Source organism: Larimichthys crocea, chromosome VII (assembly GCF_000972845.2).
Source record: "Larimichthys crocea isolate SSNF chromosome VII, L_crocea_2.0, whole genome shotgun sequence".
NCBI lineage: Eukaryota > Metazoa > Chordata > Actinopteri > Sciaenidae > Larimichthys > Larimichthys crocea.
The window spans coordinates 16,975,520-17,001,841 of record NC_040017.1 but is presented as its reverse complement, the minus strand read 5'-3'; the positions used below and the strand labels follow the sequence as shown (position 1 = coordinate 17,001,841).

The 26,322-nt window shown below is 41.1% G+C and overlaps 2 protein-coding genes across 2 annotated transcripts; one reads left to right on the top strand and one right to left on the bottom strand.

Annotated features, from left to right (window-relative positions):
• The first annotated feature begins 2,075 nt into the window (after positions 1–2,075).
• Positions 2,076–11,830, top strand: rab4b (RAB4B, member RAS oncogene family). The gene is made up of 8 exons (XM_010743889.3): positions 2,076–2,319; positions 5,645–5,725; positions 6,833–6,947; positions 7,253–7,315; positions 8,529–8,683; positions 8,828–8,923; positions 9,091–9,275; positions 9,375–11,830. Exons 1-7 carry the CDS (start codon positions 2,304–2,306, stop codon positions 9,204–9,206), a joined length of 642 nt encoding a protein of 213 aa, XP_010742191.1. The 5' UTR covers positions 2,076–2,303; the 3' UTR covers positions 9,207–9,275; positions 9,375–11,830.
• Positions 11,831–12,544: 714 nt separating this feature from the next.
• ap2s1 (adaptor related protein complex 2 subunit sigma 1) lies at positions 12,545–19,225 on the bottom strand. Its single transcript, XM_010743890.3, has 5 exons — positions 19,051–19,225; positions 17,700–17,849; positions 16,946–17,059; positions 14,952–15,011; positions 12,545–14,196 (listed from the first exon to the last, which is right to left on the bottom strand). The coding sequence occupies exons 1-5, from the start codon at positions 19,051–19,053 to the stop codon at positions 14,095–14,097; spliced, it is 429 nt and encodes a 142-aa protein (XP_010742192.1). The 5' UTR covers positions 19,054–19,225; the 3' UTR covers positions 12,545–14,094.
• Between the last annotated feature and the right edge of the window lie 7,097 nt (positions 19,226–26,322).

Here is a 26,322-nt window from a genome sequence, read left to right as displayed (position 1 = left end):
CACATTTGTTTTGATCTTAATTAACACTGTCTGGAAGGGACATGAAAAGAGTCTGTTTCCATGTCCCCCCTCTCTTCATAGCTATTTTCTGCTTGACATGTCTTTCTAAGAGCATGTGAATGCAGCAGGCCTCTCTGCTCTTAGTTTGGACTGTTGGTGACAGGATAGTCCAAGGTCAAAATCCCCAATCAACCCACACACAGACACACACACTGACATTTTGTTTGCCCTGCAGTCTGAACAAATATCTGCATTGATGATGACCCACGCAGCGGACAAGGAAGAGGACAAGAGAGACAAAGACACAATGAGCACTGAGACACCCTCAAAGGTAAGAAGAGCACCCAACGGAAGCAAAAGCCTCCCTCTTTTCTTTCTGCCTGCTGCACACCTTTGAGGCCGGCCTTTCTTGTAGCCCACCTTAGGAAAACATCCGTGCCCCCACACGACGCTGAGCCTTGTGTTTCCTTCTGTCTTTAATCTTAGTGAAAAGAGCTTTTAACAAGGCTGGGGAGGATGAGTGGATCTGCCAGAGCAGAACAAAGGCAGGGAGGAACTAGGAGAGATAGTAGCAGAGTGGAAGGCTCTGTAATTTATCACCTGTTGCCCTTGGGCAGCCCTGCACTCCACGCCCTGGGCTCTGTGTAAGTGTGTGTGTGTGTGTATGTATGTGTATGCAGGTATGGAAAGGTGATGAATGAATAAGCAAAGAACAAGAAAACAGACATTCCTCATTCCTCTAAAACCTCAAAAGACATTGCTTTGTGCAATAATTTCAAGGGAAAAGTAGACATGTGCTTGCCAAAGACACCTCATTTATGCATAACTCCCTTTACCACAGATTTTGACACTACATGTTTATGCACTGATTGTGTTTTTTTGGCCAAGATATGGGTGGGTTTGTACAAGAATGTGCAGCATGTATCAATTTCTATAGTAGATGTCTGTGCAACATAATGAAATGTTTAAAAAGAGAAAAACAATATATAAAATAACATAAAATAAACAAAAAAATGCCAAATCATGTTGTGTCATGTCATGTCACGTCGAGGCCTCAGTGTTTTACCAGGTTATTATACTTCCCTGTCGAGATTTTCTCCTCCAGTCCCTTTATGTTTGCCTGCCACCTTGTGGCTTGCTGCTGCACCTGCACAGATATATAACTATAAAAAATACAGTATCATTGTTTGATTTTAGACTATCAGGCTATGGAAATAGCCCAGTCAAATCATTATAGACCAGACTAAGTAGACTAGATTAACACTGACACTGAATGACACCTGCTTTGATTGTTAAATGAGGAGTGTTGGCAGTTAGGCAAAGGAGGTGAGACTGATGATCTAATGCTGCCTTTACGTTCTTCCAGTGAGCTCGTTCATCCGTGCACGGCAAAAGTCATGAGTGAATTAAGTGAATTAAAGACAAAAACTAAATGGAAACTACAGTACAGAAGTTTTTTTTGTTATCATTTGCTTTATTTTGAAATTAATTGGTGCACATAATTTGACCAAAGAGCGAATTTAATAATAAAGTAGCCAATTTGATCAGATTCTCCCTTTCGTCCGTAGGGGTATAAATGGGATTTGTTCACTTAAATATGATACATAAATAAATATGACGCTTGTATGCAGGGGCGTCGTATAGGGTGGAAAAGTTAGGACAATTCCAAGGGCCCATGAGTGACAGGGGCCCCCAAAAATAGGTAAACACCAATATAAAATTATTAAACCATCATCATTGAGTATCATTTCAAATATAATAATGAAATTATTATCTCTTTGTTTTTATGTGTTTTGGGCAGTAAAAGTTAAATAAAAAAATGGCCTTTAGCACATTTCGCATCAAATAGTGAACTGCACTGTATACTGTACGCAGACTTGCATGCATGCACAAATCATAAGCAGGAAATACTGTGCAAGTATTGAACTACAAGACGCAAAAGAGTTGCAAGCCTTTGATTAGAGTTAAGTAAAGCTTTTGGTGGAATAGTTAGGTCCTAAAAATTCCTGGCGGCGCCGCTGCTTGTATGAACTACAACTCGCTCACTTCAAAAAAAAATTCCCACACGTCCGACAAGACTCTGAAGGCAACACCGCACGACGGATGACGTAAGCACGCAGCTGCCCGTGTTTGGTTGTGGACGGAGCAAGAAAGCTAGGAAGGGATCAAGGAAAAACCTCTAGCATCGTAGATAAACAACCCCCGAGAGAGGTGTTGAAACCCGGCGGGAACACAGCTGTCACAACACCGAGGGGACAGTCAGATAAAGGCCCGGTTGCGTCCTTCATACGGAGAGGGTCAACATGTCTGAGACATACGGTATGTTTGTGCGGGGCGGCTGTTAGCTGTAACACACACACACACACACACACACACACACACACACACACAGCTCTGGTGTGTGAGGAGATGCAACGCTAGCTTTAGTTTAGCTGCCAGCTCACCGTGTCTGTGTGTTTGTTTCTTTCTTTTTTAACAATGACAACTAATATTTGCGCTGACATTCAATTCAAAGACACTGCCACAGTCCAGAAAACTGCTGGGTTGTGTGTTAGGTGACACCTCTGCGATGGCGTTGGGCACGTTGCTTCCTGAAACGCTGACAGATGGTGGTGTGAACATTTCCAGGTAAAAAAAAGTTGCCCCCAAAAACTTGAGCCACACAAAGCTTTACAGCAGCATGTCGATACGTGATGTTTGCAGACGCTGGGAGGTAACCTGAGCTCGGATCTCAGGCAGATTGGGTGACCTTGCAAGCAGCAAGAAGAGTGTATTCACTCATAGGTGTGTGTGTGTTTTTTTTGGTCACTTAGAGGTAGCAAGCCCTATAATAAGGAAGTTAGACATCTGTGGCTTATCATCCGTGTGCAGCAGCTGTCAGGTGTGTCACATCTGATTTCCATACTATTTCAGGACAGTCTACAAATTCATGCTGACATGCTCTTATGACATTATGATAAATTCCTTTTTAACATGACTCTGCCTGACAGGTATCAATAGAACAATGGGCCGGACACTGTAGACCCACTTGTTTTGAAATGGCACACCACCCGTCCTCCTCCTGTTGCACTCCTCCTCCTCCTCTCACACACTCTCTCCATCCTTTTCCTACTTATATCCCCCCTGTCTCCCTCATTTCTTGTGTGAAACTTTATCCCGGTGGGCAATATTTATGTACACGTGCCGGCACTAATGGTAGCTGTAATAGCCTTTTATTGATTTGTGTCTCGGTCTTTCTCCTCTCGTTGGGAGGGCCAGTAGTAGTGGAGAAAAGGTTTTATGAATACAATAAGCACATGGCCAGGTTAAATGGTCCCAGAGGGAATTGATGTAAAGTGTTTCATTCATTTTTGGTCTTTGGTTCAGTATGGCATACTCTTTATTTGTTACAGAATGTGATTTACAAGTTAGAAAATACAAGATTTCAAATATCAATGCGCCGGGAGCAATGTGAATTAGGTCGATACTACTTTTTAAAAAATCAAAACATCCTATTTTGGCATTAAAAGACAACTGAGCTAATCTATTTCTATAGCAGTGGGTATCGGTACTCGATACTTTTCAGGTATCGACGGACCAAGTAGTATCGAAACTGGGCCTGTCAAACGATACCTGCAATTGGTTCTTTTTGTATCCAGATCAAGAAAAAAAACTACTGTTTCTATGGTTCTGCTCGCAGCCACCAGTAGTTTGTATGGTGGTTAAGCGGGTTCAAGCCGTGCGGAGTTGGCTGGTTATCGTTACGAGATGCCGGTGACATTTACGCAACCGATTTGCTTTCTTTTCACATGATTAATATTTAATCAAGCTAGAAAAAAAGTATCGAATGAAGTACTCAGTTAGTATCGGTATCGTTCTTAAGGGTACTGGTATCGGTACAGGTATCGAACATTTTTAAATGATACCCAGCCCTAAGCAGTGCTCCTTGTAGGCAATTTGTGAGTACCGGCGCAGCAATGAAATCAATTTATTCTCATGATATCATTTGTTTTGTTTTTTGTATTATCGATTAATCAATCAATTTGATTAATTACTGGATCTGTAAACTGTGAAAAATGTCCATCCTGTATCTTCTTGGGTTGCTTGGCATTGATTTTGGTCTTTGTTACACATCAAAATTCAATCAAATCTCTCCGGTTTCCATTTATATGGAATATGTATATCTCATGTTACATGAGATATATATTTGTCTGTAGATCAGAGGACTTATAAACTGTAGGTGTGTTAAGTGTTGTCACAGTGTAAGTCAGTGCATATAAGAGTGTTAGTGTGTTCCCTCTGGTTATTTAATATTGATGTCTAAAGAATACAATAGCCTGAAAGGCTGCTGTTGAGAGGCCAGCGCTGCGTTCCTCCCATTGCTTTGACATATTGACAGCTTGATTGTTGCATGCAGATTTTTCGCATGGGAATATGCGACGTCTGGGAAGCCGTTGAAAAGCCGAGGCTTGCTTTTAAAACGGAGCCGTTTAGCTTTTGATTCTGTCAGCTGCGCTGTCAGAGCCATTGACAACTTGTGGTTGAGACGTGACGCTGACTGCGGTTGCAGAAGAAAACTGTAAGTGCTCTCAGGCCCTTTCGCTCTGCTTTAGTAGTTATGTTACCATGAATTTGACCTCTGGCTAATGTTGCTTGAGGAAACACCCTCTTCAACAAACAAAGCCGCACCATAAACTGGTCCGGCTGTGGTGTGAAGGTGGCTCCAAGAGCGCTATCGTAATAAGTTTAAATGTCACGCAGGAGCTAAAGATCAATCTCATCTGCCACTTTTTTTTTTTCCCCCCCCCTAAACTACTGTTTTTGTTGACCTTGTGTACTCACAGGATGCTCACCTGGCTGTTAATCTCAACAGTGGTCACTAATCATTTGCCAGGCCAGCACTTCTGCCTGCAGAGCCAGCAGCGCTTAAGCGTGAACCAAAATTGCACAGAGTCATCAAGGTCCAACTGAAACGGGCTCTCAGGCGGAAAGGTGCAGTCTGCAATCGTTATTTGCACTTACAGTCATAAGAATGCACACAGCCACTATCGGATTTCCTGTTTTTCTTTCACTACCTTTCTTATGAGTTGCTCACAAACACAGACGTATGAGTCTCACGGTCATGACACGGTTTCGTATTCTCAGATCTAGTGCAGCCCGTGTTTGTAAATGCACCCCCGCACTATCTGTGGTCACTGCACACAAAAGCTCTCTGCACTGGGGGACGGCCTTGCATGTCAGGGATCTGATACATTTGGGTTCTGGATCATCTGCGTGGGTTGGATTGTACTTTGCAGAGTAATGGCCCCAACAACAACAACAACAACATCTGCACGACCAGCTGGCTGTGGTCATTTAATCACTGCGCACACCAGTTAACCTGAGCCATGTTCAATAACTCCAAAGGCTTTGTTTTGATGCAGTGTTATCAGGCGCTGGTGTCATTTCCCAACTCAGACAAACAAGTATAATAAATTAGAATGATGAGTAGCAGGTTATGCTGATTACATACAAGGCTTTATGATTAGCAGGCTAATTTCAGGTTGTTGGATGCTGTGAAAGTAGAAGCTCAATAGGATTAAGAGGAAATCTGAGGATTGCCTCTGGGGATTCTCCCCTGACGTGGGTGTTGCATTGATCTCTAACTCCTCTCCTCTGCTTTCAGACTTCCTATTTAAGTTTCTGGTGATTGGCAGTGCTGGGACGGGGAAATCCTGCCTCCTCCACCAGTTCATTGAGAACAAGTGTAAGTTTTCCCCCTCATTAAAGAGCATTAGTCACATCGGGTTTGCATGAGAGTGAAAGCCTAATTGTATTATTACGCAGACACACAGACAAATCGACTTGGTCATGAAATTAGTGCCGCAGATTTCATAAGTTTCATGCCGCATACTTCAGAATAAACCCTCTCGTTGTGCTGGTGAGGTTACACTCTGCTGAGTTCTCAGCAAGTTCCTCCTGAGAAAGTTATTCATTGACTTCCACGTGGAATCAAACTGAAATGACAGGATGAATTCTGCGTCTGTCCAGATTCCTAACATTCACAGTAGGTAATTATTGAGCCAGCAAAATATAACACAGCTCCACGGATCTTTGGCTTAGACTAGAAAATGCATAGTAAATGTTCAAACTCAAGATCCTCCAGTCAGATTTTTAATATTAGTTTGTTTTGTCTTTTTTTAAAACCCTGAAATGTTTCTTCTCTGCTGGGATCTTTTTTTTATGATTTAAAGGACAGTTACATTAAACATTGTATGTATAATGCAATCCAAATAAAAGAAAATTCAAACTAACATTGACTTTAAAAAGATGAATCTACACCTCTCCGACAGTGTCAACAAATCAAAACATCATAAGCTTCACACAGGCAGGATTTATTGCAGGGCTGTTGTATTGTCCCTAATAAACCTGTAAATCTGTAAATCAGTCATAACAAAACATTTCAACCATCCATTAAAATTCACTCTGAAGACACCAGCGAGTGCGAGAGCTCAGACACATACACACACTCGCACACATGCTTCTGTTAATTTGATTAAAGATGTGTTAGGTCCCTGTGCTGTCACTGTAAAGGGTGAGGGAGGGCAGGTTGATTAATGTAATCTCATCTAGACTCCCTTTAGTCTCTAACATGGATATGAGCTGCGATAAGCAAAACACACCAACGTATTATAAATTAGAGGCAATGTTCCGGGAACAGTGCGAGCGCATTGTCTCCATTATGGCAAGTCTTCTCCGCCAACCTGTTTTATAGTCTATAATTTTGGCAGGAAAAATGAGTTTGGCCTAGTTCCTCTGCTGTGCTATTTCTTTACTCATTTGCCACCATCTTCTATCTGCATCTGTGCTGCAGTTAAACAGGACTCCAACCACACCATCGGCGTGGAGTTTGGTTCCCGAGTGGTCAATGTTGGTGGAAAGACGGTCAAGCTCCAGATCTGGGACACCGCTGGACAGGAACGATTCCGGTAATGGCCTGCGATATTTTAAGGGTTTGGCAAACTTTAAAGAAATATTAGATTAACGTGAATTACTGAGCTGACATGCTGTCTTTGGGCATCATCCAGCTTCAAACAGCTACACACAGATGCGGAGATGCCTCAGACTCATATCTCTGAGCAGCTCCAACAGAGTAATTACACGCCTGTCTGATAGTAATAAGCTAAAAAGCAAGGAACAGTTTCTCGTTCACTTTCCCTCGCCGTGTTTCATGAGCCAGTATCGATATTGTGAATGTGTCATTTTAACCCAGATTTCTGCGTTCTCTCCACAGTTCTGTTACACGCAGCTACTACAGAGGAGCAGCCGGAGCGCTCCTCGTCTATGATATTACAAGGTAAATTGCTAAATTTGCATGTAATGTACTCCATGTTGTGAGACACAAGCAAGAAATGTTTTTAATGACAAAATAATCATTTAAAATGACAAAAGATAGAGGACACAAGGAGGCATACACTACAATATTTTGAACCGTTGAAACTGGATCTGGGTGGAGTTGAAATTGAAATTTACTAACCCATGATGCGTAACAGTGTATCACTTTACTATGTTTATTTTTATGAGCACATACGTTGTTGCTGTCAGTCTGTGTGGTAGAAAAAAATGCTATAGTGTGTCCATACCATCGCCAGAAATTGTGCGATTTATTGACAATGGACCCATACAGTGAGATATAGATGCTCACAGGCAAGCTCTGTGCTGTGATAGAAGGCCCGTGAAATCAAGATGGAATGCATGCAGTAATGCAGAGAGACAGGAATGTAATACAGTTTGTTTGTAAGAATATATGGGCTTTCTGTGGCAGGGGAGGTGGAGCGTAGAGTGGCAGGAGCTGTAATATAGAGGCATCCTCTGCTGGCAGGCAGCAGCAGTCGGCAAAAGTCCATCACAGAAAGTGTCACCTGAGGGGAAAAAACAAAACAAAACAGGGGAGAGTGGAGGTGTGGGCGTGGCATGTGAAGTGGAGGAGGACGAGAGCAAGAGAGCGAGTGGGAGATGCAGACATTTCAAGTGAGTGGGAGACATCGATCACCTCTCGGTGGTGAAAAGGTAGATAGACAGCGTGTGACTCAGATCACAGCTCAGCTTTTTGGCTGTTTTGTGAAAGCAGCTGTTAAACATTATTCTGCTGACCCACGCCCTTCTGCTCATCTCACTGGCCTCCTGTTACTTCATGGCTATCACCCAAAGAAGTTTCTAGGAAAGTTCTTCCCTGCACAACACATACATGCCTGTTTCAGCATTCATTATTATTTAATAGATTCATTTAATGCATTTTTAAATGTAAATGCATCATTTACCTCACACAAAGTACTTTTAAAGGCCCACATTTACTACAGAACAGACACACACAGCAGATGTGCACGCAGTCTGCACATGCAGTCTGCGCTGACACGTACAAGTGATGAAACTTGTATGTCACCTGGACCCTTGAGGCTGTGCAAAAAAACCATTTGAGCTGAACACGTTTCAGGTCGACCCTTTACTCGTGACAATAAGCTAGCTGTTGTACCCCAATGAGTGTCCATCTGTCGCGTCCTGTCTTGCAGTCGGGAGACGTATAATGCCCTCACCAACTGGCTGACAGATGCACGGACTTTGGCGAGCCCCAACATTGTTATTATCCTGTGTGGCAACAAGAAAGACCTGGATGCGGACAGAGAGGTGACCTTCCTGGAGGCATCGCGCTTTGCTCAAGAAAACGGTAACTGATGAAGTCTCTGTCTCTTCTTTTTTCTTCTTATTCATGATTTATCCTGTCTTTTGTTGTTTCTTCTTTTTTTTCCACTCTTTCTTTTTTTCTTCCACCCTGAACATGTGCTTTTTTTTTTTCTTTTTGCTCATGTAGAGCTGATGTTCCTGGAGACCAGTGCTCTGACAGGGGAGAATGTCGAAGAGGGTTTTCTAAAGTGTGCTCGCACCATCCTCAACAAGATAGACTCAGGTACGCGTTGTTTTCTTTATTAAAGAGGTGTGTCTGAGTTGGGCGTTTCGGACAGATTATGTTTGCTTGTTTTAACTTCTCATCTCTGTGCTTGTGAGTGTGAAGACGTGTGGATCTGCCTTTTGCCAAGACTCCATGTCTGACATTGTTTTTTGTTTGTTTTAAAGGTGAATTGGACCCAGAGAGAATGGGTTCAGGTATCCAGTATGGAGATGCTTCGTTGAGGCAGCTGCGACAGCCGAGAGGCACCACCACACAGAATAAACAGCAGTGTAATTGCTAGGGGTCGGGGCGGGGGGAGCCCACCCTCACCTCAGCCCACAGGCCCACACAGACAGGACGCCCCTTACAGGTCAGCGCTGCTTTTAGAAAAAGAGACGTTGCCTCAGTATTGATATGTGTGCATGTCAGTGATCATCCCTTTCGTCTCTTTTCTCTTCCCACGTCTCAGCTCCAGGTGTTTTTTGGTGTGTGGGACCGTTCTCTCTGCAGTCTCACACACCTTGGATCACCTGGATAAGTGGAGATCACTGCAACCCCTTTGCCCCTGCGTCTCGGCAGGGAAACCCCTCAGTGTGAACATGCTGGGATCATTTTAATTTTTTTTTTAAAGTGGTTTCTTGGTTATTTACCAGACAAAGACGAGTCGAGGGTTGTGTGTATGGGCTGCCCTACTGTTGTTTTATCTCTGTGCTTTTTCATTCTGGTTTTAGTAACACCTACCTGCTTCTTCATTTGCACATCATTGTTTATAAATTATTATCGGTAAGCTATTTTGCGCATATTCATTGTTCAACTTATCTGGATATAATTCATGAATAGTTTTGGTCGGCGCTTTTGAGTTTTTAACATTCACCTGTTGATGTTTTGCTTTTTATTATCTATTATTTGAGTTAAGTATATTTTCCATAAAATCAGCCTGTCATTGATGGTGATTAACGGTCTAAATGTGTCCTCTTATACGTCAATATACACAGATTTTGCTTCAGAATCATTGTAGATATATTGAAAACCAGATACAATGCAAGTCCTTGTGAAGGTTGTTGTCCAGTAACTTTTCCTGATCCAATTGAAAGCAGCAAATCAATGAGTTCAAGTATAGTTGAGATCTTTAAAGTCATACAGGCCAGCCATATGTTAGAGCCCAGGTTTTTTTTTTTTCACTCAGTGTGTTATTTGAGTCATTTGACATTTTTTGATTTGCATTAAAATGCACCATTATGTGTTGGCCTTAGTAATATACTTGACATTGTTTATCTACAGTATATTATTCCCAGTCCTCATGTCTTTAAACTGTCAAAAATGTACTAAGATGAGCCTGTGGGTCAGGTTTAAAGCACAAAAAAAGAGTTTTTGCTCTTTATTTTACTCCAGAGTTTCCAAAGTCTATAGATTTGCATTATCAGATTTAGTCCTGTCACAGTGTAAGAGAAAGAGTCAATCTTTGCAAAACTAACAATATCTTTGACTCCTCCTGCTGGGATTTTTGTCCATTTTCTTGACCCTCCTTTAATTCATGCTGCACATACTGTATAAGGGACGTCACAGGAAACCACAGTTGGTTTTGCCTCAGTGCCATGTTTGAGAAACTTTCATACTGCCCACTCAGTTCCCTCATAGAGCCTCAACACTGTTTAATCACGCAAGGTTCTAAGTGCACCTTGATTAAAAAAAAAAGTCAGGATTCTGTTTTTAACCTTTTTAAGTAGTTTTCATTCCTCTTCGTCAGGCCGGGAAACATCTCTGCTCTGAGTTTTGCCGAGCCACCCAGATGTTTTCTCCTCAGAACAGACCCCGTGTTGCCCCAGAGAGAAACAGGGAATTTCCACTGCAACATGATTTCCTCTTTCCGTCATACACTGACAGCACTGATTCGTGGTGCTGCAGGAGGAGAATGAGGTTGTGAGCTAATAACTTTTAAAAAACATCCCAAACTCTTACCGCCCTGCTGTTGAGTCATAGGCACTGCTTCTGTCTGAACCACTGAGAGCAGGTCGTACCGACCCAGCCGAGAGGAGTTCAAATCAAACTGCCTGCAAAACCTATTTCTCATGTCTTCTCCTCAAGTGTTAGCATATGTCCTCCCAGACGAACCATATGCGCTTTAAGCTCACATGAGCCAGCACACTTGAAGATGGTGAGTCGTGCAAACATGAGATCGTATAGGATATCAAGAGACAGATGGTCAAAGCAAGTGTAGTTTTCATAAAATATCGGCATCGTGTGATAGTGTGTCTCCTTCTGCAAGTGCACTTTTACTTTTGAATTTTCATGTTTGTTTTTGTTTATATGCTGCAACTATAGAATTGTACACTTTATTTTACTTGAACAGTATACTGTAATAAAGATTTTAATTGTAGACGTTATCATTTCTTACTAAATAACAACTGAGGTCCTTCATTTGATTTCCTTGTGTCTGCTGTCACAAGGGAAGCGGTGATAAACCCCTGCTGTCTTGAGGTTTGACTTGTTTGTTGCCCACTGCTGACGTGGAGGCAACGATGAAAGGATGTGGACTTCCTGAGCTGTAGGAGGCTGGCAGCAGCGACTCTTGATCAGTCGTTCACAAGTTGTCACGTATTACTCAGCTGTCGACTCATCGAAATGGTTGAATGCCGCCGAAGCAGAGTTGTCTTGCAATCACCTGTGTGTATTTATTGCACAGTTCATAAGCACTCATCAAAATCGAAGTATGATAAGGATAAGGATTCAATCATGTGATGAACACAGTCCAACTCAGTTGTTCCTTAGTAACTAATGTTATATAATCAACCTAAATTCTACTGTACATCCACAAAGTAACCTATGCTGTAAATAAGATTTGTCTATTGTCAGTTGAGGGTGAGTGTTGCTCATTGATTGTAATGATTATGCAATTCCCAGTAAACTGCTTGTTTTTTCAGTTAACACCTTGCACATGTCTCCTGGATTTTAATATCTGCGTCTGTAACCTGCATTCCTTCTTCAAGTCTTCAGTTTGTTGCCCAAGGGAGTTAAAAGTACATCAGAACCTGAGAATATGTATATCTCACTTAAATGTGAGCAACAAGTTCTAACACATCAGGTTTATAGGCAGCCGGCTGGATTTTAACAATAGAATCCATGCACATGATTCATTTACCTCCCCCCGCTCTTCAGTTGAATCATTTCTCTCTCAAAGGCAGTCAGGGTGAGGTTAGGATATCAGACGACTCCTATGATGAAGAGTAAATGCCCTCCGTGTCCAATTGTCTGGATTTATGTTCTCAGGTCGATGGAGCAACGGCTAGAGTGGTTTAATGTAGCTGAAGTGGATATATTGACTGATTTATTGATCCTGGACAGGCTGTCAAGATGACCTCATAATAAAGCGGGAAACACTAATGTTTTACCACTAGATGGTGCTAAAATATTGGACAGAAGACGCTTCAGTTCATGTATTTTTAAGATTGCGCTTAAAGGTTATCTTATGAGGTTCAATCAAGTGTTTTCATATGATAAAGAAGAGTAGTTATTACCAGCTTCTTTAGGATATTAACTCCCTTTCTTTATCAGACAATAGTCCAGATGGGAAAATGTCATGGTCTAATTTTAATATATCCTTTCCGTAGAACATTAATCATCAACTGGAAGCTGAGACAGTTCATGTGTCACTTCATCTATTTATTTTATTATTTACATATAATGGGGACATACTGATGTGGGTAGTTGAGTCGGAGTAATACATACAAACACACATCTTCCATCAACAAACTCACACAGGTGGACAGTAAGGGAAGCAGTACATATATCACTATTGCCTAATCGATTAAAAAAAAAAATACAAAAGTTCAACAACAGTAACATTTGCAAACCACATTTGACACCTTTGTGCGTGGATATGGTTAAAATTAGAGTATGACAAGTAATTTCATGAACATTAAAGCCCAGCAAAGGGAAAATGGATAAAAGTGTATATATATTTTTTCAGTTCAAGAGGCTTGTAAGAAGAATTTAAAAGCCAATTTATTACACGCAATGCCCAAGGAATTCATGGATCTTCACCAGTAAATACTGCTCAGATCATATAGCGAACAAGAACCACTCTTTTTGGAATGAATGTCACAATATTTAACACACGCAAGATACATTGTATGTACACACCATACAAAGCAAACTTCACAGTACTGCTTATGTAAAATATACTTTCTATGTCCAGGTCTTTTTCCGTCTGAGCGCGTTCGTATATTAAGTGTTTTAAGTGTGACCAACGAGCACCTTTTTTAATGTAATGAGCTGCGCCGAATTATCTAGATGATTTGAAATGCAATGACGACGAACATCCAGAGAGCAGCCGCTTGAGCCAACATAACCTAAACTGTTTATCACCATCAGCCAAAGAGGATGTCTGACACCGCACAGGTTGCCATAACACACCATTAAAAATGGCACTCATCCCAAGTACACTCCATTCAATTATGAACTTGCCATGGTGGGTCAATTGCTCTAAAGGGGCTTTCTAGTCATAGTTTGCTTGTACTGTGATCCAGATATAAAATGAGCAGAAGGCGTGACAAGCCTGCTACTACATCACAGGCAAGGTCTTTCCTTACTTAGATTTATAGAAGCGGCTGCCAAGCTGTTCTAAGTGCTCAATGCACATGGATCATTAGGCGCTCTCGCTTTATACATGGTGCTTGTTAGTTACAGTAGTGCCGTGAAATGAATGTTGAGGTTCCTGAAGGAAGGAGAGGAGGCGGACGAGGAGGACAGAGACAGTTCTACACATCAGTGTTTCCACACTGCACAGAGATAAATGCAAAGACTAACTGGTCACTACATGAAATAACTCATTTCTGCAGCCGCTGGCTTTGGGAAAATTAAACTGAATATAAACTTGATTGTAACTAAAGGTGGTATATGTGATAACATGTTGAAATGTGCAGCCTAATGTACATGAGATGCATACAGACTGCTATGACAAACAGGTTAATTGAACTTCCATATTATATATCCATATGTAAACAATATTGTCTATTTCTAAAAATACCCCTCCCCCTCCTGAAGTTCAGTAAAGGAGTGAAGTCTGCACTGTAGAGGCAGGGAGATGATAGGCGGTCCTTTCCAGAGTGACAGGAACGAGGGGTAGGTTGGTTTAGGTGCCAGGGCAGCAGATAAATGGGCAGGTGGGAAAGGGGGGGGCTGTCTGTTTTCTATTCGAGCGACTGGAGCATGAGGAGCTGCTTGAGGACCTTGGTTTGACTGGTCTCCCTGATCTCTCCCGCCAGGAACATCTCATCCACCACCGTGTACACCTTGAAGCGCAGACACAGAGGACAGGAAATTAGAAGATTAGACGAGGCAATGCAGGACTGAAATAAGAGTACAAATACTACAAACCACATGTAGTATTGTTGGAGCTTAAGTGACATGAAAGGGTTCGGTTTCCTGGAAACCCGTCCTTCACAGTGCCAAGTCATCATCTAAGCCTGTGGTCATCTTTACCCAACCGCACTTCTGTGTCATCAAAATGTAAAAAACATAACCGCTGGATGACTTAAGACAGCGGCTAGTGGCGAACAACACCACATGACAAGTATGATGGGATGAATCAGTGTTCTTTGCCACACACCTGAGAGGAAGAGGGTGACTGAGTGTGTGAAAACAGTTTTAGCCTACGAGCAGCAGTACGTCAGTGGATGAGAAAGAGACTAATGAAATTAAAAGCTTCTTCAAAAATGTATCATAATAGTCAATTTGTGGTTGCAACACGTCTTTAATACGCACGATCCTTGAAAATCAGTAAAAACACTAGCAACAGCTGGGGGGGATGGAGTTGCTTGTTGCTTAGCATTTTTATCTAAAGTAATGTATACCCATCGCTGACTAAATATTTACATGGAAAATCACCAAATCACTGCTCAGGTTGTGAATATGATAACAGTTGCCATGGCATTGTAATGATAGACGCATTTTCTCATTTGCCTTTTGTACTCCTCTGCTTCTTTTGTCTGATCAAGGTGCTTAGAAAATAATAAAAGGCGAAAAAATGATTTTGCAATGTCCTTACCTTGTAGAAGTTGAACACAAGGTCCAACTCACACACGTTGTGGAAATACTCATTCAGCACCTTTAAAGAAAGACAGGAAACCGTAAAGAAAACGCATTTAAATTCAATCAGATAGCAGCGCGGAGATAACCAAATATACTCTGAGAATACATAAAGATGTACGGTAATTGTATGTCTTGATGTGATGCATTATTGCAGAAATAAACCTGACGCCGTAGCAGCGACAGAATCCACTTAACAACCGTGGAATAACCTGATTTCCACTACAAGGACATCCATCTAAAATACGCCAAATTAAAATGGATGTGGTTCTCGTCTCATCTCTGGTTTCCACAGGTTTTTTTCTTTAAGCAGTGATATAGTGTCATTTTCAGTGGCAGATTTACTGAACTGAATGTTGAAACAGCACCATGAAGATAAAAAAAACAACAACTTTTAAATTGGTTATTTCTCCTTGTGTGTGTACGACAACAAGCTGAGAAAGGACAACTTCAGACCGTGTTTCAGAACACACTTACATGCATTCCTTTATAGTCAAACATTACATCAAATGACCTTCACTCCTGATGTTGGTCTTTGCTAAACAACAAACAGTAGATTGAACCTTAAGCTCACAACTTCAGCTGGTAATGTTTGATTTAAAAAAACAACTAAAAACTAAATTAGATCAGGAAAAAAAAGCTGCAATTACACAAACTGAGTGCACTCGAGCTGCTTAATGTCTCCACATAATCGCCAAGATTTGTAATAAACGTGACATCAGGTTGTGCTGATTAAACTAAATAATAATCTAACTAAGGAGCTCTAATTCAAATGAGGTATCCACCATTTAAAAAACTACTACCAACTCGGACACAAACACCAGCATGACTTCCCACATACAGTATGCTACGGTGATAGGCGATGACATACTGCAGTTATGTGAAGGACAATTTATGACAGGTGCAATCTGTAATCAATACAGGCTGATGTGTCCTGCGTTCCAGGTCATACAGCCGCTGAGTGAAGCCTGAAAAGTCTCATTTTTCATCAAAATGACAATATCACAGGTGTCTGGCACTGATGTTCCTATTAATCACATTGACCGCATTCAGTTTATGTCATATCTTTGGGTTTGGTTTTAAAACTTTTGGTTATGCAATATGTACTAAGATAGAATCTGGTTAAATCGTTGGTAAATGATGTACGCCGCTGATGTGAACCAGCATCTGATTTAATGAGCTACAGAAAAAACAGAAATGGATTTAGTTTGCTGTTTTTTTTTTGCTGCTGTAGCACTTCATGGCAGCAACTGCACAAACACAGGTCACACACAAGCTGTCGCAGACACCATTAGGAGAAGTCTCTGATCAAAGTATAAAAATATAAAAGTAGCTTCCAATTAAAATGACTGTACCGTTGCTATTAGCAACATCTGCCTTTTTTGAGGAGGCTGGTATTAGTCATTTTAGTGTTTGTGCAATCGGTCGCAATCAGACTCTCAGTTTGTAATTACTGATCAATTTGTTGTTTTATTGCTGAAGGCTCGTTTCCAGCATCACTTGACCTGGCGTTATCTCACAGTGCTCAAAGTCAATAATGACACGCCCCGTGCATAAGAATGTAAAATCCTGTAAATGGTTCAACTGTGACGTATTTGTAATCCTCACACCAATTTGATATTCAGACAAAACTTGATGTGATATATCAGAATTATTTAGATACCACTGCAAAAAAAACCTCCTTATACATCTCTAAATGTGAGGTGTGTAACACACACGTTTAAACACTGAAAAATATTATTTCTTCCACTAAATGTCATTTTACTGCAGTCCATACTTCCCACACGAATGCAGGTTTGACATTAAGGAGCTGGAAAACAGTGCAGGGGAAATTTTTGAAGGCAATCATTAACAGAGATTCCTGAAAACAAACAGACCGTGAGAAGTAAATCATCATAGTTCACTTACTTAAGTCTGTCATATCATGTGTTATGTGTTGCGTGTGTCAGTTACCTCTACAAAGTTGTGGATTCCCTCGAGGTATGCCAAGTTGTTATCGGTCACATCCACGCAAATACAGAAGTACAGACCAGCATAACGCCGGTAAATGATCTTGAAGTTCCTGAACTGTGAGAACAACACAGATAAAAGCATCTTAACAATTTTTGTCTCTTTTATTATGACAACAGCAGCAGCTTTAGTTGGACTTAAGCTTCCCGGCTTTAAAGGTAGAACACACCCAGTGATCTCTGAATGAGGATTCATTTTGTTTGACGGTGTCATTTCTCTGCCGCCCATTTGTTAGAATGCTTCTTTTTCAAATTGTTTTTAAAAAAAATGGACTCATGATTTCTTTAAGTAGCTAGTGGAAAGTGCTCATAATGTGGGACACATGTGAGTCACCCAATTATTTTACTGTGAAGTAGCCGCAACAGAGATTTTTAAAAGGACAGCGGTTTTGCTCATTATACTGTAGTCCTTGATGGGATTTAGAAAAACGATCTGGTTTAACTACATGCATTTTTTACATGCACTTTAACCTTGTAATACAACCACACGAACACAAAGAGACATGCAAATGTGGAGCGAGATGGTGGAGTGATGGGCGGCCACCCAGAGCAGCGCCCTGCGAACTGGCACCTCGTCCACCTTCCACACTTTGGTCCATACTGAACCGGCCACCCTCCGGTCTCTGGACTGAGCTGCCCCCCAAAACTAAACAAAGTAACAGCAAGAGGCTTGTCACCACTGTATGCTCATATCATACCTCCACAAAGTTGGTGTGCTTGGCGTCCCTGACAGTTACCACAGCGTGAACTTCCTCAATCAACTTCTGCTTCTCATCGTCATCAAACTGCATGTACCACTTGGCCAGTCTTGTCTTCCCCGCTCGGTTCTGGATGAGGATAAAGCGGATCTGTGCAAATGAGAGAGACAGAAATGAGATTGCAACACAGACAGTCTCCTGAAATGTGTGTTTTTGATGTTTTAGTGACTTCAGACACAACTGTCGTCTCATTATTATAATTTAGCATAAGATTTTGATACCCTGCAATATTAGTATCTTGATAACAGCAGCAGGTTATGCCTATCGGGCACGGCATTGGTTGAAGATGCAGTCACACTTACTGAAAACTCTCTCTCACCATCTGTAAACATACAGGTCTCATTAATGCACGTTACTAACTAAACTTCTTCCCCGGCGTTTCTGTGCTCTATCGTCCAGCAGGTTCTCGTGGATCGTGGCTGCTGCTGTGATCCTGCACGACGTCCACTACACACATTACTACTGTCATTATTGCTGCCATATCTCCATTACAGTTTATGCGGGCGTCAACGCAGATGACGCTCTCAGGTTTTAGACAGTCTGCGGGGACGTTCACAGAGACTACGTCCAGGTTTTGGACAGTCTGCGGGGACGTCACAAACATGACCTGCAGATCTCCATCACAGTTTATAGTAAGTTGATGATTTGCTGCTGCTGTGCATCTGTCTCTCTCCATCTCTATCACAGGTCCCACTGCTACTGTAATCATTTTATCATTCATTGTAATTGCACAATATGTTTGTGTTGATTTGTCCTGTACACGTCTGTCCGTCCTGGGAGAGGGATCCCTCCTCTGTGGCTCCTCCTGAGGTTTCTTCCACCTTTTTTTCCTGTTAAAGGATTTTTGTTTTCACTCTAACCGAGGGTCTAAGGACAGAGGGTGTCACTCCCTGTACAGATTGTAAAGCCCTCTGAGGCAGATGTACTTTGTGACTTTGGGCTATACAAATAAAATCTGATTTGACTTATCTCACCGTTATTTAGCTGTAACGTTAGCAGGCTGGATAGTGTTAGTGTTAGTGTGAACCACACCCCATTCATTTTGACAGCACGGTCTGACCTGACCTTTCACAAACTCAAAAACCATCGCTGTGCCATCTACCTGAGCCGAGTGCAGGTTTCTGTCTGTGGTTAAAAACATCGTGACTACTTCAAATCTGTGGCCGCCAGCCTGCCATGGCGAGTTAGCCAACGAGCTAACTGTGGAGAGGTTACCTCGGATGCTAAAGTTAGCAGCACAGCGCTACTACGAGAGGAAAACAGACGATGTGTTGACGTGTGACATATTTACCATTGTCGTCTCTGAAATATGGACCTTAGAGCCCCCAGAATAGCACTTCCCTGAATACTTATGCTACGATTTTACACAGATACATCGGTAATTTCTTCGACCGCTCGTCCGCTATCTCTCCCGAGCTAACACAGGAAGTGCAACAAAAAAAACTACTACGCCGAGTTGCGTTGCACGATGGGAGATGTAGTGCGTGTCTAACACATTTAGAACTCCACGGAAGGTGGTATGGAACTACAACAACCAGCGTCCCGCCGTGTTGAGTCGAGCTTTGGGTCACATGAGAGGCGGAAAAAGTAGTTACGAAATATTAAATAGATTTAAACAATCCGTGAAGATAACACAGAATGATTTTATAAAACATTTATATTTCTACTTTTATATAGTTTTTTATTTGTATATATGTTAGCACAGGTTATTTATTTTCTATGCAAATGTTTAATTTGAACTTTTAGAGTTTAACTCCTCTGCGAATGTTTAATTTTGCTACAAATGTTTAATTAGATAGATTTATCCCAGGTTAATATTAACGTATGGCTACCGTGTTGTAGGTTGATTCTAATGTATGTTTAATGTTTGTTTGTTTGCGTGCTGCTACTGGATGCTTGAATTTCTATCTATCTGAATATCTATCTTACATTATCAGGTGAGACTTTCAGTTTAAAGGTTTAATCTAAATATACAAGACTGTCCAGCTTCAGTGTCATTAAGCTTTCTAATATGAAACAAACTGGAATATTTTCTCATGTAAAAAAAAAAAAGAGAGAGAGAGAGAGAAAGCCATCTTTGTTTTCACATGTATAAAAATAGCATTTTAGCCACTCTTTAACTTTGTGTTTGTATGTGTTTGTGGTTCTACGGACCACATTTGTGACACACCTCAGAATTACTTGCATAGACAATACAGAATGAAAACGTAGCAATATATATTTCCACCCTCTTGAGGTTACATCATTTGTGGGTTTTTTTTGTTTTTTTTTGCAGAGTCAGGGCTCATAGTTTGTTTACTGGTCTGGTTGGGCAGCCAATACACCGCAGAACATTGCCCAGACAGCTTGGACAGCTTGGCTCTCTGAGCATTCTGGGCGTTTAGGGAGTCAGAGGGGGATGGAGGAGGGGGGGTGGACTGTGATTGTCAGGGATTGCACAACTGTGAGTGAAGGAATGTGCTTGCCCTTGGGACCCAGAAATATTTCAGCTGCAAATACAGAGAGGGTTGAGGTGGAATAGGGAAAAGAAATAAAATGAAAGGGAAAACCAACCACTGAGTGAGTTTTTTGTGTGTGTATAATGTTTGCAGCTGTATTTTGATACCGGTGAGTCCAGGGTAATAAAAGCAGTACAAATGTGCTAATCTCTATATGAGAATTTAATAGCACAAATAAACTTATGTGTCACAATTGTTAAAAACGTCAAAGGTTTTATGATAGAGCCTGACCCATGGTAGGAGAAAGGGATGTGGAACAGAGGCAGATTATTTGACAGAAACTTTGACCCCTGGTAATCTTGCTCTGTGTGATTGGGGTCATGCAAATATCACTGAGAACACAGTGACTAATATGATTGGACAGAAGCTTGTGGACTTACTCAAACGGAGGGTAGTGCACCTTGAACCCTGCTGTGGCTGTGTGTTTAATGGTGGATCACATTTCAAACAGTCAAAGCACGCATAGTGCACTTTATACATTAAAATTTTACAACTCATACAGGAATGATAGAGCTGTAACATAAAGTGACAAGCCTCTGACATGTCTGTATCATTGCAGGGTGCAGTGTTTCAGTCCCCTAACGTGTCAAATTTGATTTCTAAATCAATAAATTATGGTTTACAACCATATGAAGTATTTGCTTTCATATCACACACAGTTTAAATTTCAAGATTGGAAGTGCATGTTTGAGGAAGTTCAAGGAAGGACTAACAGGGAGAGAGAAGAGAATTCCAGGAGAACGTCCCAGTGCAAGACACTAAACATCTGTTTGAGTTGTTAGTACAGGCAGTTGTCTTGTACAACATTGCAGACATTTCTTCAAGTACGTGGTTGCATTGTTTTTCTCTTGAAAACACACAAGAAAAATCTACTTTAGGAGCTTAAATCTATTATCCTTTAGTGGCTGAAATCAAAAACTTCCTAGAAACTCTTTTACCAAGTGGAGGACTCAGGGCACAGCACAGATAATTAAGACTAACCTTTGAGATGATTGATTTTCACAGAAAAGGTATGAGATATTTTACCTCTGTGCCGCCGGATAAGGTTTTAGGTAGGAGTCCTCGGATGAACGCAGAAAAAATCTATTACCCCTTATGTAGCCACAGAACATTAAAATCAGTTAGAGGATGACAAATGTTTTACTTTGTACAGGGAAACAAGGATCAGCTGTGAAAGGAAGTGGTGAGCAGTGGGGCCAAGAGGGCAAATGAACCAAAATAAAGTCACTTAATTATAATCATGATGACATGCAATCCTTCTTTCTATAGCCCGCAAACAGTGTTGCAATAGAACAGACTGAAATAAACAACCAAGGTCTGATATGTAGGAGCACATAAAAAGCCAGTAGCAATATAAACAACTAAGCTAGAGCTTTGAGAAGGGTGAACTGGCAACTAGTCTAAACACTACTTACCATGAAAATGAAATACATTTCTGTAAGCTTCAGCAATAAAGTCTTTTGACATATAAAAGAAGTACAAGTGTAAGCATAAAAAAACGTGTGTTATGAATGTAAATAATATACTTTGACCATATGTATGAAAGGAGCCGGAGGCAACAACAACAATAAAACCCACAATATTTCCTTCAGGAATATAGTAAAAGTATGAGTATAAAGTAAGAGAATGGAAATACCTTAAAAGTCCAGTGTGTGTATTTATGTGATACTTACAGAAAATGGCAGAAATACAATATAATATTCATAGCTATGTTTTCCTTATGGTATATTTATCTAAAAAATATGAATTGTTATGTTTTTGTTACTTTATGATGGGCCTTTTATATTTGGATCTTCTTCCACAGAGTCCTCCATGTTGAACCACCATGTTTCTACAGAAGCCCAGGATGGACAAACCTAACACTGGCTCCAAATATGGCTTTTAAAAAAAATGTTCTTCACAGGTTTTATGGAGCCTGTTGTTTCTCCTTCATGGTATGAAGACGAGGGTTACGACGACCACAACTAAAAATGCTAGATGTCACTAAATCCCACACACACAAACAGACCTTTAAAATTTTAGCTTAAGTACAATTTTAAGTGAGTAAATTCACATGGTTTAGTTAATATTAGCCTACAGATATTTCTTCTAGTTTGAATAATAATACATTTTATTACAAGCGCTTTTCAAGGTACTCAAAGACACTTTACATAAGAAGAACATCAAGTCATCAGAACAATATGAGATAGTACACTAAAAACACAATATTGAGTTTTAGTTTAATAATTTGTGTTTTAAGTAATAATTACAAGTCTGTATGAATAAAAAAAAGTGAATTAAATCTTTTTAGGCGTTGCACTTTTTATTTTATTTTACGTGTATTTAATGTTTGTAATCTTTATGGCAGGTTTATAAAAGCGTATACTTTTCTTCTAATAAAATAGAGTTTACAGGTTGTGATGAACGGCGGTTCTGAGTAATGATATTCATCAACAGTGTGCGTGTGTTGTAATTGTGTCCATGAACCGCTGGGCGAGACTCTGACTCTCTCTGTGCGTGTCTCTCTGTGGATAGGAGGGGAGATGCTGGATTCGGGAGAAGGTCCGCCATTATTGGGAAGCTGAAAAAAAAAATAGACTTATACACACCGTCACACATTTAGCCTGTAAGGGGGTTAACACCAGAAAGGAAAATACAGCGGGTTTTGGGACGAGCTGTTGTCCACCAAAAAAAAAAAAAAAAAAGAAAAGCGTCGCTTTCTCCAATGAACGCGCAGCTTGCGCATCGCGTTTCCTACAGACTCTTTTATTTTTTGACACAACAAAGGAAATAATAATTGGTCAAAACAACGTGGTGGTTGAAGCAAGAAGGAAAAACACACCGAACGCCTCCCCCTTTTTTCTCCTCGCAAGACGTTTCCAGTCGTGGTGAAAGGACTGGAGTTTTTTTTTTATTTCTTAAACAGCATTTTTTCTTTTTTCCTGACGAGAATTTAGTTTTTTTTTTCTCTCGGTCTCTTTCTCCTCAGACGGGGAGAGAGAGAGAAAGAGAGATCATGCATCTCGTCCGTGAAAACTTCAGACTGATGAAAATGAGCACTTAATGTGGGAAGCGATGGAAAGATAGTTTATGACGGGGCTGAAAAAAGTGGGAAATAATCGGTGTGAGTGCTTGTAGGAAGTGTTTTTGTCTCTCTCTTTTTTTAAAAGTCTTTCGCCGGCTGTGAGTCGCAGAGGAGCAGGAAGAGAAAGAAAGGAGTGGACGAGAGCTGGAGAGAGGGAGGAATGCTATGGTATGTAGACTATACTACATAATCTTCTTTTATATCAGATATAAAATACGGGGGTGGACAATCTAAAGAGCTGAACATTATATTAAAGATATTTTTAAGGCGTTTACGTGTCCCTACATTGCAGCTTGGCTTCATTTTGAAGTGCTGCGAATAACAAGAAACTGGGAGTCAACCCCAGTCCCCCTGAGGGCTGGTGTGATTTGAAGCCCTTTCTAGTAATAATGATGATTATTCTAATGATGATGTACGGGGTATAAAAAATAAAAACCTGTTCTGATGTAGGTTACAATTGCCCTGTGGAGGGTTTTAAATGGAAAGTTTACAGAGGAGAAAGGAGGTGAGGAAGGTGGGTCATAAAAATGGATCTCGTCCAAACATTAAAATTGTTTGTACAAAAACACCTGGAATGCATTGGTCTTGTCAGGCCTTGAGGACACCCCCCCCTGGTCTGCCTTGAATGTAAGGAGCAATAAGGACTTTCAATTGGTGGATGGGAAATAGGATGTTTGGGTTGGACTGTAAAGGACTGTCAAGCCAAACTGTTTGATGTTGTGTCTGCATGTTTTGCACATTTATTCGCATGCTGATCATCGCCTCGGTGAGTCTTTAATGAGGTTTTGTGAAGTTTTTAAAATAGTCTCTGCTTTTATTTGGCACGTTTCATCAGATTTCCATCACGATACAAGCTCTTAAACGTGACAAACGTCTGTCATTATTAAGTAACTTTTAAAAACATCAAAGCTGCGTGTACAAGACTTCCTGGCTGAAACACTTAGCTAATGTGTGTGTGTACGCCCTGCTGGGAGGTAACTCTGCTCAGTTCTCTTGACAGGATACACAACCAATTTTTTTCTTGCTTTTTTTTTTTCTACCATCAATTAAATATTTTATGTGGGGATATTTAACTTGTCTCTCTGGATGTCTGGATTGCTTGATCACGGTGACCTAATAATAAAAATACCATTCATCTGTATTTGTGCCAGAACTAGTCACCGGTGTGTCACGACTTAATCTTAAACTGCCACTGCAAAGTGGTCATTGCCCTGCCAGCCACTCCCTTTTTTGTCAGAGTCCTTCCACTGGACTTCAGTACTTTCATTTTAAAAGTGATCTGCCCACCTGCCTCTGGAACATTGATTCAAGATTGACTGTGAAAGACTTCGGAGGGTGAGATAAGTGGGTGAATGTCAGTCCAGGTTTGTGATATGGCCTTGACACTGAGGTGCGCAGCGAGGGCTGTTGCCTGCACTGCTGTGCCACCACCATGATAGAGTGGACATTTTCAAAACAGGAAATTTGTCATCTGATAATGGATGCGTGGTCTTGTTGTTGTTGTTGTTGTGGATCTTACATCCCGTTTCAAGTGAATAAGTTGACTCATAATCCTGCATTTGCTGTTATTGTTTTGACTGAGTTTCTATCTATTTGATTATCTTATTGGAAAGACCACGCCACAGAGGAAGTAAACACACATATGCACGCTTCCCTTGGTAAGATGGTCTCTTTCCTCTCAGGTAAATGCGTTAGCAGCTGTCAGCACTTCTGTTCTCTGCTTGATTGGGCCCTTTGCAGTGCAGTCACACCTCTCCAGGAAGCCTCTTCTCCTCGTAATAGCCGTGCCATTTGCCCAGGCAGCAGGCTAGCTACCAGCATACCCACTCACCCCTGTCTGTCGTCCTCTGGGCTGTGGATCGTGTTATGTGTCCCTGGGCTAGAACACGTTCCTGGGATTAGAGGAGAGCTGGCTTTGTTCATCAGGATGTAGGCCAGGGATGCGGATATGTCCTTTGATAAGGGCACCGGCAGCGAGATTGTGTTATTATGGCAGATAAACATAGGGTTTGGCATGCTTTGTAACAGAAACCGTGAATCTACTCCTCATATCTAATTCTAATAGCCCTCTCTTGACTTCTCAACACTGGACGAGTAATCAAATGAGAAAGGTAATTGGAAAGTACTTGAGCCCTTTGGTGTGAAACATGCCCTAAATCAGTAAGCTCAGCTGTTAGCAGGTTATTTAAATAAGGAACGATGTGTTTCTGGCTTGTAATACCACTCTACTTGAAAACTTGCCCCGTACCATATTATTTCCATGTCAACCCAGGCTTTTATTTCCACAAACCACTGTGCCGCTGAATGAAACTGTGGCCTCTCACCTGCTCATTTACAGATTTCACAGTTAGCATACCTGTCAACGCAGACCGACTCCATATGCCAAGGATGTAAAATCTCCCCCGCTCGTCTCGAAAAGTGCCATTCACCAAATCTCTTCCTCTCTCTTGTATTACAGGAGAGGTTTGCTTGTGAGTCAGTGTAAGCCTGTGTTTGATGGAGAAAGGAGCTAATTATAGCGGGCAGCTTTGGAGTTTGGTGGACCAGATTACAGTCACTCTCCTCTCAATGGCTGCCTTGTTCTGGTGGCCGATTATTAGGCCGAGAGAAGTGCATTCTGGGATGATTGTATCTGAATTTCCATTAGAAAGTGTGCCTGCCTCAGTTGAACTGAGGTTCTCTTCTCTCCCCACTGGTTCAGCTCCCTTGCTCATTACAGATTTTGCAGATGGGGACAGCTTGATATAAAGGCCTCTGTAGTGTGCCCCTATTCTGTTTTAGAGCCAGTTTTACTCTGAGTCCTGAATGGGCGAATTATCTATGAGGGAACTGACCCCAAATCAGCAAGGGTGGTTGTGCCTAGTTTTTTCTCTGAGGAAACTAAATTCTTTAAAAAAATATCACTTGTATTTTATTCCATTTTCTAACCAACAAAAAGTTTAAAGATAATTTTTTTGGCCTTTTCAAGTTTTATTTTGAAGAGTGACAGGAAATGTGGAGA